Source organism: Achroia grisella, unplaced genomic scaffold (assembly GCF_030625045.1).
Source record: "Achroia grisella isolate CSIRO2021 unplaced genomic scaffold, CSIRO_AGI_Agris_v1 utg869, whole genome shotgun sequence".
In the NCBI taxonomy this organism is placed as follows: domain Eukaryota; kingdom Metazoa; phylum Arthropoda; class Insecta; order Lepidoptera; family Pyralidae; genus Achroia; species Achroia grisella.
The window spans coordinates 1,178,400-1,195,881 of NW_026713049.1; the positions used below are offsets into that span (position 1 = coordinate 1,178,400).

Below are 17,482 nucleotides of genomic sequence, written 5' to 3' on the forward strand. Positions count from 1 at the left end.
TACTTAATCAGCCCGGCTGGTCAGATTACTATGAATTTTGCTTTGCATTACACGACATATATTTTTAAAACTTATTTTAATGATGGAATGTGTTCGTAATGCAAATGTAAGAGACCTACATATATTATCCAAGCTTTGAAGTTAAATAGGTTAGACGTGGGTGTATGCTGTGTAATGTTTAGCTTCGGGTACAACCATATTATTGATCACATTAATTATTTTTTCATTTAGTATAGGTACGATATGATTGTCATCGTCACATTTAGTGTACAAAAATTCAAAAAAAGAAACAGAAATGCGGGCTGTGGCGTGACATGCAGCTATTACAAAAGAAAAGTAACCAGGCTTGTCAATAATTTTTGACAGAATTTTTATTATTATAATAATATTACATGTTAGGATGCAGATACGAAATGAAAACACAAGTTAGTCTATAAAAATCTTTTATTAAAAAATCACTGCGATATTGTATAATGTCAGCGACGATACCAGGGCACCGCAGCCGACGTCTACGCACAGGATCCGGCAAATACAATTAACAATTACTCTATCATATGATCTTACGCACTCGCCGAGCGAGCTTACCACAAACATTTGATTACAACTAAATATAAGCGAATCGGAACAGAATGCTATCGAACGATTGAAGTAGAAAATAAATACATTTACATTTTATTTGTAGATATAGATCAGTGAAATTTGAGTCGCGGCGCAGTCATACTTGCGCATCTCGCGACGTACATATTACATATAGACATATAGAAATGGTGAACATTGCGACATTATAACGTATTCGCCCCGTCTCCGATACACCGAATTACTAAACCGATAATTCTTAAAGTAATTTCAGTCCTAGAACTGGGTACCTCGGTCATCAAAATCTCGCCCTTTACCACCATTTCATTCTTTCGTTTGGACAATACGAGCAACGCAGTTCATGGATAGATGCTGATCAACAGGTATTCTATCCCGTCGTAATTGTATTGACAGATCAAATATAAACTTTACCAAATTGCTGGAGCAACGATAATGAGATTTAAATGCTCACAAATACATTAGGTAAGATCTATATGAACACCATGGTTTTCAAGTGTATTAAGTAGTATGGTAGAGCATGGAGCGAGCGTGTGGCGCGAGGAAGCAGCTTAACTGTAGAGGTCGTCATCGCCGCCTTCTTCCTGGAAGGTTGGCTGGTCTCCGCCCGAAGTACCTGTGCCACCTGTGGTGCCCCCACTCGACGGGAATCTGTTAATGTCAGTGAAATGCGATCAGTACATAATGTATCGTCAAACAACAGATAGATAATCCCCATCATATTTTGGGAAGGGATTGTTATTAATTGATATTTGCAGTCCCATTTTCAGCAATGTACAATGTCAGATCATCCACCACGACGCGTTCCCTCTGGAAACCATCGTAGTTTAATTCCTTATGAATTCGCCACGAAGGGCGAACAATCTTAAGTTTGTTTATCCTATCATCTGTTGCCTCGCCAGTGTATACCGCTAGCGCAAGGAAGTGCACCATTCTATTAAAAAAACCGCAATTAAGTTGATCTATCAAAACGGCAATTCAAACTACGAGCATCATACGTTCAGTGTTCGTTTCAGCTAATGCTGTAGATGTGGATTTAGAGATGAACTTCATATAGTGTAATCACGAATAAATGATACAGTAGAATTAAAAAAAAAAACTTCACTCATACGCGACGTAATGTCCTACGCGAATAAATGATTTTTGAATACGAAATATAAATTTCATAACATGTACCTGAAGTTGGTACCGAAACCGCGGCTCTGCTGCAGCGTCTGCGCGAACATCTCGTACTTCCGAATGTCGTTGTCGGAGACGGAACGGCGCGCAAACTTCATCGCCTCCTCGAAGTGGGCTCGGCTAATCTCCGGCACCGGGTCTTCTTCGTCCATCTATAAAAGAATAGAATTACAATACAATAGAAAATCATTTATTCAAATAAACTTAATTTAAGCACTTTTGAATAGTCATAACATTTTTTTTTTATCTACCGCTTATTCGCAAAGCTGTCTTATCACAAGAAGAACAAGCAAGAAACTTGGTGTTGCTCTTTTAAATAATCCTTATAAGTTCACATTTACAAGTCGAAATGTGTGAATACAAACTACCAACCAGCACTGATTTATTAGGATCAAATATAAATACACAATAAGATTAAATCAGTCGTAGTGATAAGAGCAGAGCAGTCCCTACAAGCAGCACTCGTTCACGAGCATGACGGATGAGCCAGCCATCACTCCACTCGACCATATTTTAGGGAGCCCTATGACCCGGCCCACCACGCCGCCACATGTCTGGACATTTTAGTTAACATGACAACTCATTCCACTCGACCACGTCACAGCTACAAAAAATACTATATGGTAGTTACAGTATTCGCACTTACGACGTATGGCGGATAAAAATATAATATAATAGAAATAGTCTTCATTCTAAACATCATTTAAGCACTATTATGACTATTTATTTGACTGTACTCATCCAAAAGCAGATTGTCCGGAACAAAGAATTAATAAAATAGAAAATTCTTTATTAAAATAAATTTAAGCACATATACGTACGTCCATGACTGCGGCGGCAGTCTGCTGCTGGCGGGCGCGCTCGCGGTGTATCTCCGCCTCGATGGCCTGCCGGATGGCCAGCTTGCACGCCCGCTGGCAGATCTCCGTCAGATCGGCACCACTGAACCCTTGTGTCACCTGTTACGTTGTAAATTATTATTAATTTATTACTTCCGATAGTTATGGGTTCGATTTATTGCATGATACAAATATTTGTGTTATATATGAGTATGATGTTTTGTTGGTTTTGTACACGTACAGCACCAAAGTTTATAATTATGTTATTGTATTTTTAATTTTATTTCTTTATTGTACTTCTTAATTAAATTAACAATAAACCATATTCCTACCTTAGCGATGTAAGTTAGATCTACGTCCTTGGCGATGGGCGATTTGCGCAGGTTGGCGCGCAGGATGGCCTCGCGTGACTTCTCATCCGGCAGTGGGATGTAGATGAGCTGGTCCAAACGACCAGGTCGGAGAATGGCCGGGTCGATGATGTCCGGTCGGTTTGTTGCACCTATCCACCATTATAAACTTTAAGTCCACAATAGTTGCAAAATATGGGATTAAGCGCTTATATGCAAAATTAAGAAAGTCATGGGGTTTTTTTTATTTAATAATATTTAGAGAGTGTATATATAACCAACTTCTCAATTGATTGTTTAGGCTCTCTAAAGCATGGAATCCAACGATTAGATTGATTAAAAAACAAAAATTGTGATCAGAAAGTGTATTGAATGTATTATGAAGATAGTGAGTACAGTTTTCTCAGATGAGTATCAGTAGTAGGAATTTCAAGTCAGTCAGGAGTAGGAACAGTTCAATAGTAGGAAAAAAAAAAGAGGCGTGAAAGTAGATTAATATACATATATGCCCGCTGCTCTTCAGTTTACTCATGATCATGGCGGTTATAACACCGTCAAAATATCGGAAACTTAATAATAATAAACAAAAAGTAAGATCACCTGATATTCTGGCGTATAAACGATAACAAAAAGGTTATAAAATAATGCTTTACCAATAATGAAAACATTCTTCTTGGCGCCCATGCCGTCCATCTCTGTGAGGATCTGATTGATGACCCGATCAGCAGCACCACCCGCGTCTGAAACGGAACCGCCGCGCGACTTCGCGATGGAGTCCAACTCGTCGAAGAACAGCACGCAAGGTGACGCTGACCGTGCCTATGGAAACCAGAGTTACATTAAGGAACATCCATAATTATACAAATCACACCAGTTTCAGTCATTATTACCTTTGCCCCTTTGTTTATGACAGGAATGAGAAAACAATAAATATAAATCATTTACTACAGTGTCATTCTATAATAGTTATATAAAAAAAAGCTTCCAATAATCATACATTGCTATTATTGTAAGGGGAATATTAATTAATTACATAACACCCAATATTTGTCATTAATCGACAGACAAAGAATGTTTATATATTTTTTAGTATAAAAATACATTATTGAAATATTTTTAATATAATAAAGGTTGACTTATCTTCAAAAGAAATTTCTCCCAGTGACACAGGAAGTGATGAATGATCATAGAAGTGCAAATAATAATTGTAAGAAAAGATATAATAAAATAACTAATAAAACAGTACATAATTACAAATTCAATAAACATATATGTAGTATACAATGTATAAATATATCAAAAAAATATATACTTATAATACTTCCCAATCACTCAATTCTATATTTAAAAACAGGATATTCATTGATTTATGTTATAGTTGCTAAACTGATAATTAAGTCAATCAGATAATGTGAAATACCTTATCAAAGATGTCTCGAACATTGGCTTCAGATTCACCGAACCACATAGTGAGCAATTCGGGACCCTTCACTGAAATAAAGTTCGCCTGGCATTCGTTGGCGATGGCCTTAGCCAGAAGAGTTTTACCTGTGAAAATAAAAAAGAAAAATAAGGATACTGACTGCCTTGGATGGGGAGAGAATGTTAATAATTGTAGTAATATTTCTAAAAATATACATTAGTAGGTCGACCTCCACGTGATTCCCCTGGAAACCTTATGAATTCGTCACTATGAGCTAATTGATGTGACCTAATATATAAATTTGATTTCGACATTTGTATGAACAAGTATCGTGAACACCACACACCATACAATATTTTGGCGCATCATCAATCAAAATAGTTTACAGTTTAGTTAAAATTAGATTTCATAATGTACTTTTTGCGCAAAACTATTTGTTATTTCAATTACTAAGTGAAAATCATTTTATGACACGTCTTTAGTCTCATTAATAACTTATTGAAAAGAAATGGTACTTTACATACATAAAGGGCCAATACTTCAGTCCAGGAATATTAAAAAAATCTTATTGCCATGATATTCATATTCAATATGGGTGAATCATAACACTTACCACAACCGGGCGGTCCGTAGAACAACACACCACGAGACGGTTGCATGCCAAACTTGAGGAACTTGTCTGGGTGTTCCACTGGGTACTGCACCAGCTCCTGCAGTTCGCGCTTGACGTTCTGCAAGCCGCCGATGTCGCCCCACGTCACGTTGGGAACCTCCACCACGGTCTCACGCAGGGCCGATGGCGACGATTTCGTCATTGCATACTGGTTGAGTGAAATAAAAAATAAGCATTTATGAATATTTCTTTGATGAAACCAGTGAGTTTGTATAAAATCGGCATGGGTACCTCTATAACACCTCGCTTTGCAACTTGGAATGTTCCAGATTAATAACGGTAAAGTGGCAAATAACATGTCATGATAGTTTGCCATATTAAGAATATAGAATTAGAATTCTTGTTTCTAGTTTAGTTGTTGGCAACAGTTTCCACTTACTATCAAGTGTCAGTTTATCTTGTTTGCCATTCTAGATATATGAAAAGAAATATGGATAGAGATGTGATTACAGGATATATGTAAGAAAAGAACACTAGTATATAATGTAACATTAATTTACAAATATTCTATTACCTTAATATGTAGTAACAAGTAATAGTAAATTCAATGCTATACACAAATAGACAGCTATATACATATTTCTTAGATGGATTATAAAAAATAGAACACAAAGACTCCTTTATTATTCCTTCTTACCCGGAAGTTGTCCATAGAGACGGCGAGCGAGTTGAGCACCTCCGCATCGATCTGATCATCCTCGAGATCGATGAGATCCATCTTTTCACGGATCTGCTGCAGCGCCGCCTCAGAGCACAATGACGCCAAATCAGCGCCAACGTGACCGTGGGATTCTGCCGCGATCTGAAATAAATATATGCATCAATGACAAAAGAACAAGATATGATGTACCTAAGATTCGAAACAATCGAACATAAAGGCAGGTAAAATTAATAGGGGTTTTTAAAGAGTTGAAGATTCAGATGGAATAAAAATTGCAATTTGTGAAAAAATCTGCCTAGACAGTGTTTATACAGGTAATCCTATATAAGCACTCCTATCAGGAACCTTTCTATACTTGTATATAGACGTCAATTATCGTTGATGGAACTTCTAGGATGATTAAGAAAGTTGAAATTTGAAATGAAAAAACTCAGTTGCTGGGAGTGGGTACAAGAACAGCGTTCTCGCAAACATGTAGTCTCATTTTCTCCTAGTTCAAATTGCTATCAAATCACAGTTAAACCTAAGTATTGAACATAAAAAATAGTTTGCTGGCTGTAGTGTGGTGGATATTCTTATATTGAAAAAAAAAAATAGTTACCTGTTCAAGATCGACATCATCTCCTAACTTCATGTTCTTGGTATGAATGCGTAGGATCTCCAGGCGGCCGGTGGCATCCGGTATTCCGATGTCGATTTCACGATCGAAGCGGCCGAATCGACGCAGGGCGGGGTCGATAGAGTTCGGCCGGTTAGTAGCCGCCATTACGATTACATGCGATGATTTCTTCATTCCTATATAATAACCATGTTAATGTATCATCTTCATATAAATATATTTTTTACTTAATCAAGATTATTTTATATTTTAGTAAACGCAATTTTATATTCAACTATTTTATTCAATTTATTTACTGGAATAAGTGTACATATTGGTCTTCTTATATATAAAATTCTCATGTCATAATATTAATTACCATACTCCTCCAAAACGGTTCATCAGATTTTTATGAAATTTTATATGCATATTCAGTAGGTCTGAGAATCAGCTACTATTTTTCATACACTTAACTGATGGTTGTGCCCCCTAACTTGTTTATTTTTTTACGAAATTTTACATTTTTACAATATGGCATTAAAAATACATACAACCCTAAATTTTCACCCTTCTATCAACAACCCCTATTTGTTAATAGCGATTTTAATTTATATGGTAAAACAACGTTTGCGGGGTCAGCTAGTAAACTATAAAGATGTCAATAATGCTCTGCCATTTCCACCAAAAAATCATAATATTATTTTAAATTAAATTATTAGTTTGACAATTACATTATGATACTGAGTTTAAATAAAAAAACTAGCTGCTAACTATACATCCATCAATCCACACTCACAAACTTCCGCGTTTATAACATTAGCAAGATATTCCTGATTACTCACCATCCATGAGTGTCAGCAACTGCGACACAATACGGCGTTCCACTTCACCGTGCGTCTTCTCTCTCTTAGGTGCAATAGCGTCGAGCTCATCGATGAAGATGATGGCTGGAGAGTTCTTGTCTGCCTCCTCGAAAGCCTTACGCAGATTGGATTCTGACTCGCCGGCCAGTTTAGACATAATCTCCGGTCCATTGATGAGGAAGAAGAATGCACCTATGATCGAAAATGAGAATATTAACTGTGGTTTTTTGGGAATTAATTATTTGTAATACCAACTATGGCTATAGTGAACAACTTCAGTTTCATTGAAAATCATGAAATTTTATAATTCTGTCGTATCAAGAGACTGTGGATTATAAACGAATTAAGTGGACTAACAGACAGGCAAATATGTACAATTTGTTCAATTCTATTGAGTGATTTTAATATTAAGTTGTATTTTTTAATATTTTTTAACACCAATTACAGCAACTGTGTCTGGAATGCCTTTGATTGGAATAAAAAGTATTAATATTAAATAGATATCTTCTATTCTATTCTTATTCCCTACACAGCATTAGATTACAAAAAAAAAGCAATATATCAATATGGATATACTGCTATATATACAAGAACGTGTAACTAAAGCTGCACTAGCAAGCTCCTATTAGATTTGGCTGGTTACAGAGAGAAATACGAGTGGTGAAGGTGAGTATTGACGTATGTCGGCAAATAGGCCCTTGAACCATCACTCGGGTCACCAGTCCCGTGATCTCCTATCCGATAAGTATCCTTCTCTGTCACACAATGGACCCAGCTCCTGCCCAGTGAATCCATGGATGCTAAGAATTTTATCTCTGGTAAAATAAGAAACTTACCAGTTTCATTGGCGACAGCGCGAGCGATCAAAGTCTTGCCAGTACCGGGCGGGCCGTACATGAGTATACCGCGCGGCGGCTTCACACCAATCGCCTTGAACAGCGACGGGTGGCGCAGTGGCAGCTCCACCATCTCTTTGATCTGGGCGAGCTGCTTGCGGCACCCGCCGATGTCATCGTAGCCTACAGCATTTAAGGCTTCCTCTTCTTCCTGTTATACAACAATTTAATATCTTAATCATTGTTATTATATTTCATATCTGCTACGACTGAATTCTGATACTGGGATTGATATATTGTAATATCTTTTTGTGTACAAGTTTTTAAGGAATTTCTACCAGTACTACAACTCTTCCCACCATCTTATGTCATCTTAATTGGGGTCAGCTCCCCTAAACATCTCGCCTCTAGAAGCTTCTTATTTGAATTGCCAATGGGAATATAGTTACGAATGAATTTTAAAGAAATTTCTGTAATCAAATCATAATATATACACTAGGAACCACATTCACACACAAAGTGTATTTTATGTTTAAAAATAAACTACAGAAATTCTCAACAATATGTTGAGAGATGAGAGCAGAGAAAGTATTTATTTAATAAAAAGAAACATCACAGGAAAGTCAATATAAAATGTGAAGTGGGCTAACCAAAAAAGAAATGGCAAATCTGTTTCGTTCCATGTGAAATACATTATATAAATTGATATACAGCAGATGACAAAAGCTTGCTAAACCGGATCAGAAGTACACTTTGGATCACATTTTCAGTTTAAAACCACGTCTCCTTATATTGTTATACATTGATAATTTTCTTACTAACCTCACGTTTAATCGGCTCCCCCTCACAATGTATAACGGTATCTGGGGCCACGATGCAGTATGGAGATGGGTCCGTCTCGACCACCTTAAATTCGACGGCGCGCATACCCCCGCGTACCATGAATGTGTCATCGCGATGTATGGGCCTGTATGCTTCCATGAAATACGGCTTCAGATACACTTCGAACAGATTTCTGCAGATAACAAAATATATTATTAACATCCGTTCATACGCATTCTTTGTGTAATTGAATGGTAAACTAGTTGACGGTTCTCCTGATGGTAAGTGGTCGCCTATGTAACAATAATAACCGAGGCCTATTCATACAGCGCCACCAAGTCCCAAACTAAGAAAATAATGTATTATGAGTACTGGACAACTAACATGTATTTATGTCAGTTATCTGATATAAATAAATATAGATACTTATAAAATACACTGACTGATATAAATAATCATGCTCATGAATGAATGAAACCTGTTTACCGCACCAGGAATCGACCCTGCGACCATCGGATAAATGGTCTGCTAAAACCGCTGTACCACCGAGGATATCGATTTACATTTACAAACAACATTATTACTAAATAGATTCAATTAATTCTATTTCAATTTTGTGAATTATAATTAAGCAAAAAAAAAATAACAAGTCCAAATGTAACTTACCCTGTTAACCCTTCAACGGAATCATCAATTGGCAGTATGTGTACCCGTTTGCCATATTTGACGGACGGGCAAGGCGCTATTGATACCACGTCGGAGAGGCGTACGCGAAGGTTGTTCCTAACTACGCGATTCATGCGAATCTTCTCGTCTGGACAGTTGTCGTCCGACAGCACTATGCACACAGTCTCCTTGCGTCGCTTGCCCTTTAGTAGCACTGTGTCACCGCGAAATAGTTGTAGCTGCTCCATTTTTGCCTAAATAAAAAAAATCATATGAACAATATTTAATAATATTTCAGGACAACTTACACAGCGCCATTTAGTCCAAGCTAAGCTTGTTATGGGTACTATAGAACTGCAATGACTGATATGTACAAGTTTTATACATAGAAAACACCCAGACTGATACAAACAATTATACTCATGAATACAAATGTTTATTCCGTGTGCGGAATCGAATCCGCGATCATCGGAAGTAAAGGTAAACCACCGAGGCCGTCTTCTAAATGAATTAATAAGAAAGCACCGATGGTCTACCGGTTATAGTTATAACCGAATATTATGAATATATTTACAAAAAAAAAGTATGTAAGTATTTATCTCATTTGTCAATTTCCCATAACACAATCTCTGGTTACCGTAGAAATAGATGACGCTTTGTTTATTGTCCAGGATTATTTATATCATCATCATCCAATATAATGTACTATATGTAATGAAATTAAAACCTATAATTAGCTTTTATATTGCCAAATACATTGTTGTAATCACAATTTGTGACATCATTGGTCTCAAGTATATTTAATTATATATATACCAATATTATAAAGAGGTAAAACTTATAAAATTATATGTTAGGTCCTATCTCCAGTACTGCTGATCCAATTTTGAATATTCTTTTATTGTTGGATTGCTCATTTAGGATATGTAACATCATGCTATGACCAATAGGAGCAGAACTGCAATAACATAATTACCTAAATGTCGTCTACACAAAGTTAGTAATTTATTCTATGGTAATTGCGTAAGATTTTATAATAAACTGCCAGAATCTACTATAAATCTGACAGAGAGGCAATTCAAAATTTATATTAAACAAATGTTATGTAAAAAAAGCCTATTATAGGATAGATGAATTCATAGATGACAGCAATATCTAGCAAGAATAAGTTTTTTAGCAGACAACGTTATAATTTCTTTTTCATACTGCTTCCTTGAAATATGATAGCGTAGCGGCTTTTGTATTGATTGCCGCATGCATCCTTATATAAAGTGTGAATACTGTAACTACCATATAAGAAATTTAAGTAGCTATGACAAGGTTGAATGGAATGAGTAGTCATAAAATAAAATGGATTGCTCATTTGATGGCTGGGATGAACGGGTGCTGCTTGTAGGAGTGGCCTGCTCTAATCACTAAGACTGATTTCCTCTTATTATATGTTTAACTAGTTGATTGTATATTTCTTATATTTGAGTATTTAATTGAATTAGTGCTAATTGGTAGTTTGCATTCACATTTCACACACTTAAATTTAAAAATGTAAAGTAACAATAAAATTATTTAAAAGAACAACACGCAAGTTTCTTGCTCGTTCTTCTTGTGATGAGTTGAGTTTGACTTGAGTTCTTGTGATGACAGCTTTCCGAATGAGCGGTAGATTAAAAAAATGTGATGACTATTTAAAAGTGCTTCAATGTAAGTTTATTTTAATAAATGATTTTCTATTTCATAATAAATGTTGCAAAACCGGCTATGTTGGTTAGCTAGTACAACGAAAAATAAAGGATGGCTTCTCTGAAAATGTCAGCATCTTGGATCTTAACTAAAAATAGTCAGTCCGATTGATGGCTAATTCTGTGGTTTCTATGTCTATGATAGCTGAATTCTCATTGTCAAATGGCACAAGGTGGTACATAATGTTATGGTGCATAAATACTCATTATATTTTAATTATTCATGTTGATTTCATAAATTGTTGTTATTTGGTAGTAAACATTTACACAAATTTTTATTTAAACATGAATAAGTTGTAAAACATTTGTTTAAAAGTGCAACAAGTTAGTTTGTTTGCTAGCTTAAATTTCGTTCCTATTTGTAATGAAATTTCATCAATGGATTAAAAAAAATAGGGCTATTAATAAATAAATCAATTAGTGAAAAAATTCTACATATTTGTTGGCAAATATTCTTTCCTCAATTTTGTCCCTACAAGATGATGACCTACATTCTAAAATACTACATACTATCCAACAGAATAAGAGCCCAAGTTAACATGTACATTACAGTATAGATATAAGTAATTAATGACTTGACTTTGTGCATTATATTTATTTCCATGTTACTACACTTTACTTAGTACATAGTTAGAGAGATAATCAGGTGCTTTTGGGTTCAATCCTTGTTTCATTTTTCATTAGCTTTATTAATATAAAAAGGTATTAATATAAAAATAATATTATATAAGTACCAAATATAATACTACTTACACAAATTTATTATGAAGATATGTTATTATTGCGTACATGTTTTATCTTTTATAATTATGAATATTCATTAGTTATTATCTTGATAAATTTTGAATAATTGAGCAATACATGATTTGTTCAACCCAAAGGTTAATTGAGAATTTCACTAACATTAAATTACAATTAAAATTAATAATGTCCTGCCTGAGTACAACTAGGTTGTTCAGTTCATAGTTAGAACTAAATGGAGTAATATAAATTAGAAATTGTTAATATTATAATTTTAGAAATAAAAATTATATAACCTAAATAATTATTTTTAGAATTGTCTTAACTGTGTATAAAGTGTCTTTGTATAACAATGAAAATTACACTGTTTCTACTTATTGGATTTACAAGTTCTTCAGTTATAGGTTACATACCATTAAACATTTAAGTAGTGTAGTTATTACATTTCATAGCTTGTGCTGTATATCTATCATATATACATGTAAAATAATAAAAAGTAGATTTTTTTATTTCAGACAATTATTAAATATTGTATATAATTGTATTATATAAATACTTTCAATATTATTAATGAACATTTCATTATGTTTCGGTTTGTAATTACATTTTATTACACAAATACTTTTGAATTTGTGTAATAAAATGTTAAGAGAGATTAAATTTGCAAGGGACCACCCATGCCAATTAAAATTAGTAAAACATATCAAATAAAAATGAATTATTAAAATCAGTTAAGAGTTTTTAGTTCATTATGTAAAATATGTAAGTACATTAAAAAAACTGTTAGGAATAGAAATAATCTTTATAAAATTAAACCTAGAGCACTTTTTTTTATTATTCCACCAATACCAAACAGGTGGAAAGCACATTCAATACAAGAAGAATGAACAACAACTGTGTGTTACTCTTTTATACAAATCTATTGTTCAACTTTACATTTTGTATGGTTTGAAACTTGTGTTATGAACTAAATAGCAAAATTAACAAGAGTGAATATATAGTTCATTGAGTAACAAATTTATTCAGTCATATCAGAGCAGATCCTGCAAACAGCACCCATTCATAAGTACAAAGTACCACTGTTTTTGCTTCCTGTCCCCTTTTTTAAAGTTTCATCGTTAATTATATATCCATAATCTCAATATACAATATATATCTGTACATGTGTTTGTTACCTATATCCTACTGAATTGTTGGATGGTTGGACAAATTTTGAATATATATTTAAATCAAACTGCTTTTCCAGACAGGACATCTACCAAGTCCTGTAGTAAAATATATTTTTAATTTATAATTTAATAAGCAAAGCAGCTATACTTAGTTATTTAATAGTTTAACAGAATGTTATTATAGTTGGCTTATAGGCCAATATCACTTTTGCTACGAACTATTTGTTGATTAGAGGTTAGAATGACTTAACACTATAGATATATTTAATGTCATATACAAATCTAATTTAGTCAAAACTAACATCATATCATATAACTTAATACTACTTATTTGTATGTGTATAATATAATTAATATAAGGGTAATATTAAATAATGCAATTATCATTAATACAAAAAAAATATATGTTCTTTTTGTATTAATGATATGAAATATCTTAATATACCATTAATATTCTGATGAGATGCTCTCCAGGTCACCTTCCTTATGAGTATGATTTATGTATCATTCATTGTACTTCCTTTGTTAGTTAACAGGAATTAAAAGAAAGGAAGTCGAAATTGCAAAACAATAATTTTATGGCCAATGATATCGTAATATTCGTTTTTATGCTGATGCTACTATGGCGCTTAATGGTACATTGAACTTACTTGTGACAAAGCGACGACGGAATTGTCATCGCTGACCGCCTCCTCAACGATCAGACGGTTGGGCCTGTCCTTACGGCGGAGGATCGCGGTCGAGAGATCATCGGGGCTGCACATAAAGAAAATAATTCAGCATGATAACCAAAAGATGACAAAGGGATTGGTCATTAAACAAAAATTCTTCACTGCTAATTAATATTGTTGCTAAATCAATATTGAAGAATACATGGTTGAAACAATGTAAAATAAACCATTGAATATACAAATTTGTTCCTAATTCAGACATGATGACAAGCCAATTTTTCAAAGATTCGTAAACTCCTACCGCTACTCATACGAAGGGAAGAAAACCTTATTATAACACATTTTATTAATTGAATTTGAGACTTACCTCTTATTATCTGCCATTATTTTATTATAAAATAAGGATTTTATATATATTAAATTGTAAATTCACAAGTTTTATAAAATGCCGAATGAAAATGATCAATCACTTAAGTTCTCCACTTCACTTCATGTGCGTGACGTTGCCGTATTTCATTTGTTCATTGATGTGAGTATTGTAGTGTTGCCGTTTGAAAAATTCTAGTTTATGGAACATAGGTTAGTTTTCTATTGCTTTTCGTTAATATCGGTTAATAATTGTATTATTATTGTCAGTAAAAAGTAATATTTGTATAAGTATTGAAAAAAACCTAAAATATTTAAAAAATCCAAAATTCCTTTGAATGCAAGATTGCTTTTTTATTGTGAATATCAATATAAAAATCTTGTGCGTGTATATAGGATTAGCAAGAAATAATAAACAATTTTCTTCTTATTTATATTGTCACAGTTAAACAATACAACTTAATTAATTACAAATTTTAATTTAAATCCCAGCCTTTTCAATTACAGAGCAAATAATCACTATGTTTAAGTAGCTCGGCCGATGTTTAAAATATTAGTGTATCGTTTTATATAGACTACGTAGTTCTGTTACTGTGCAACAATTAAAGGGTATAATTAAAAATACAAAAGCATATTTTAGTAGGTCTGCAGTTAGACTTATATCAAAGATCCAGTATTTTAAGAATTAATGGATGGTAAAATAATTACAACATGATGTGATGTTGATGCTGCATACCTACTTACCTCTCGTTTTGATTTGGTTGTCACTACTTCTGGAAAACTTATAAACTTATGTGTCTAAAATTTAGATGCAATGTAGTACTGATGCTACATCTTATACGAAGTAGGTGGCATGGTTGTTGATCTAACCGGATATCATAAAGTAATCTTTAAGTGGATAACTTATTTTTTTAAAACTACTGTGATGTACCGTTTACGTATTACACAGAATTTTTTTAGGATAGCTTTGTAGGTATGTAAACAAATGTTGCGATTATGCAAAACCGAAGTGGTCACCATGTCAAACGATTCTTCAAAACACAGAATTCGTTAAATTAAACTTAATCCCGAATCAATGACGAATCCATATACTAATAATAATCACGAAATTACTCAGAAGAGATTGTTGTTTGTTAGTTATCATTGCGATATTCTTTTACAGCCCTTTTCATTTGCCTGTTTAATTCAATTTGATCTCTAGCACGCAGTTTTAATACGCATTCAACTACAATATTAATAATTTTGCCGGTTTCTTCATCAATATCTAATTTATCTTCGTTTCCGTAATCTCTTACATCGAATATATAATCGTTAAAAAGCATCTTTTCCCTCAGAGTAAACAAATCATTCATAGTGTTTAGAAATTCTCGTCTGTATGGCATCGGTTTGTCCAATTTAGCTCTGTATCGTATAATTTCAGCTTTTATGTCCGAACGATACATCCGAGATAAGTACCTCATATGTCTGGCCAACGACTTGGTAGCTCTGTAGCCCATCTTGGCTAAATGTCTATTCATAACTCGACAATAACGTGTAAGTTTCTTTTCTGGGAAACTAGTCGATAACAAACTTAAAAGGTTCCCCAAGAAAGTTTCAAATATATTAGCAGATCGTAGTTTTGTGTTCTGTATCACCGATGGATGTGAGTCAGACGGGTTGTGTCGAGATTCATTAATTCCCAGTAATCTTATATTGCTAGATATTTGTATTAAAAAGAAAAATTCTGCTAAAAAAACAAATTTAATACAGGAACTCATGTTTGAAATATCTACTGTCTACAAGGAAATTAAATTATTACAACGAAATCCAATTTCACGGTATGTAACGATATGGATAGAAAATTAAAAGACGCATTAAATCAACCAGGTACCTTGTTCATGTTTTCTTCCATGTATTCTATTATAGCCAATTTGAATTTAAGTATTATATTTCTTCGAATATGATCGCTTTGCATATAAAGCCTGTAGAAGATAAGCCGCTGAAATATCTCTCTCGTTTTGTCTCCTATATGTCTTATTTTGTCTCTACCGTATCTTTTTAGACTATAAATATAATCGTCCATTTTGTTGTCGTGTGAAATATCAAAAATTGAATTCATACCGGCAATAAATACGTACCTCATGTGTCGCGGAGCCGATATTATGCTCATAAAGTTTCTTACTTTACTGATTAATATTTCTCTATTAAGGTACGAAAGTTTCTTTAAACTGTACGCGAATCTATTAATTATATTTTTGACAAAATAACCGGATCCCAAGCCTTTAAGACTTTTGCTTAAAACATTATAATACTTTGGAATTTTACGCTTTTTAAAACTAGTTAACAAAGCATTACAGATGTTTAGAAGAAAATTGTAGAAAGGTCCAATAGGTTTTTTAATAGTAGGTAAAGTAGTTATAACCGATGTTGTTTTGTTTTTTTGACTTATGTTAATAGTACTTTCAATTAAGTTTTGACATCCAGTAGATTCATCAGGGAATTTCGCATCATTATCAAAATTAGCGCACCGACTCACGTTTCGGGTCACCACAATATCAAATGCACTTCTATTACCTTCATCACTATTAGTACTTTCATCTGTTATTTCAAAGTAATCACCATGAAAACGGTCTATTGCATAACAAACGAATACAAGATCCATTAGACTCATCTGAATATAATTGAATAATTTCATTTCCCTGTTGTTTTATTTGTATTGACCAATTTACATAACAATCCAGCTGACTGAAATGGACAGACTAAATAGTGATTACATGCTCACTGAAGTGTGGGTGAGCAATTTTATTATACCTTGTTATTTTTTATAGACTGTGCTGTACAAGTATTTAAGTATTACCAACTACTAATGGTAATAAAAAATATCGTCACGACTATCATTCCAGATGGGGTAGTATGAGATATTGTCCACTATCGATGTCCCGATAGAGACAAAATTTGACATTCACCATTTTGTCAGGCTCATTATCGTTATCGGTGTTTCATGATCATATTTTTAGCATTGACTAAAATCGATACAAAACTTTTGACACTAGTTAAGATAGTAGTCCACGACACCACGACGCGCGTCGCTTTCAGAATAATCTTAATTTTTTAATAGATTGGTAGTAAATTCATGTTTAATCATATGTAGATCACAAATGTATTAGGTACCTAACTAGTTTAACTATGCATCATCCTGGAAGCTTCTTATAGTGCACTGCACTACGTATCGCAAAGGCCAATTTTGACAAACAACTTGGCGACCAAATTAATAAGATAACAAATTTTAGCCAGCAGAACTTTTTGAATCTAGGTA

General features: G+C 33.7%; 1 protein-coding gene across 1 annotated transcript; it reads right to left on the reverse strand.

Moving 5' to 3' along the window:
* Positions 1-426: 426 nt before the first annotated feature.
* LOC131852839 (transitional endoplasmic reticulum ATPase TER94) lies at positions 427-14,332 on the reverse strand. The gene is made up of 15 exons (XM_059203571.1): positions 14,189-14,332; positions 13,801-13,906; positions 9,505-9,758; positions 8,839-9,031; positions 8,017-8,227; positions 7,160-7,372; positions 6,321-6,514; positions 5,696-5,860; positions 4,999-5,206; positions 4,383-4,510; positions 3,616-3,781; positions 2,945-3,114; positions 2,595-2,732; positions 1,771-1,925; positions 427-1,245 (listed from the first exon to the last, which is right to left on the reverse strand). Exons 1-15 carry the CDS (start codon positions 14,203-14,205, stop codon positions 1,146-1,148), a joined length of 2,418 nt encoding a protein of 805 aa, XP_059059554.1. The 5' UTR covers positions 14,206-14,332; the 3' UTR covers positions 427-1,145.
* Between the last annotated feature and the right edge of the window lie 3,150 nt (positions 14,333-17,482).

Bases quoted from the DNA above. Each gene is read 5' to 3' on its own strand.
- LOC131852839 (XM_059203571.1), bottom strand. The intron at 5,861-6,320 runs GTAACTATTTTT...TATTTATTTCAG, and splicing joins ATGATGTCGATCTTGAACAG to ATCGCGGCAGAATCCCACGG. The intron at 3,782-4,382 runs GTATTTCACATT...TGGTTTCCATAG, and splicing joins TTCGAGACATCTTTGATAAG to GCACGGTCAGCGTCACCTTG.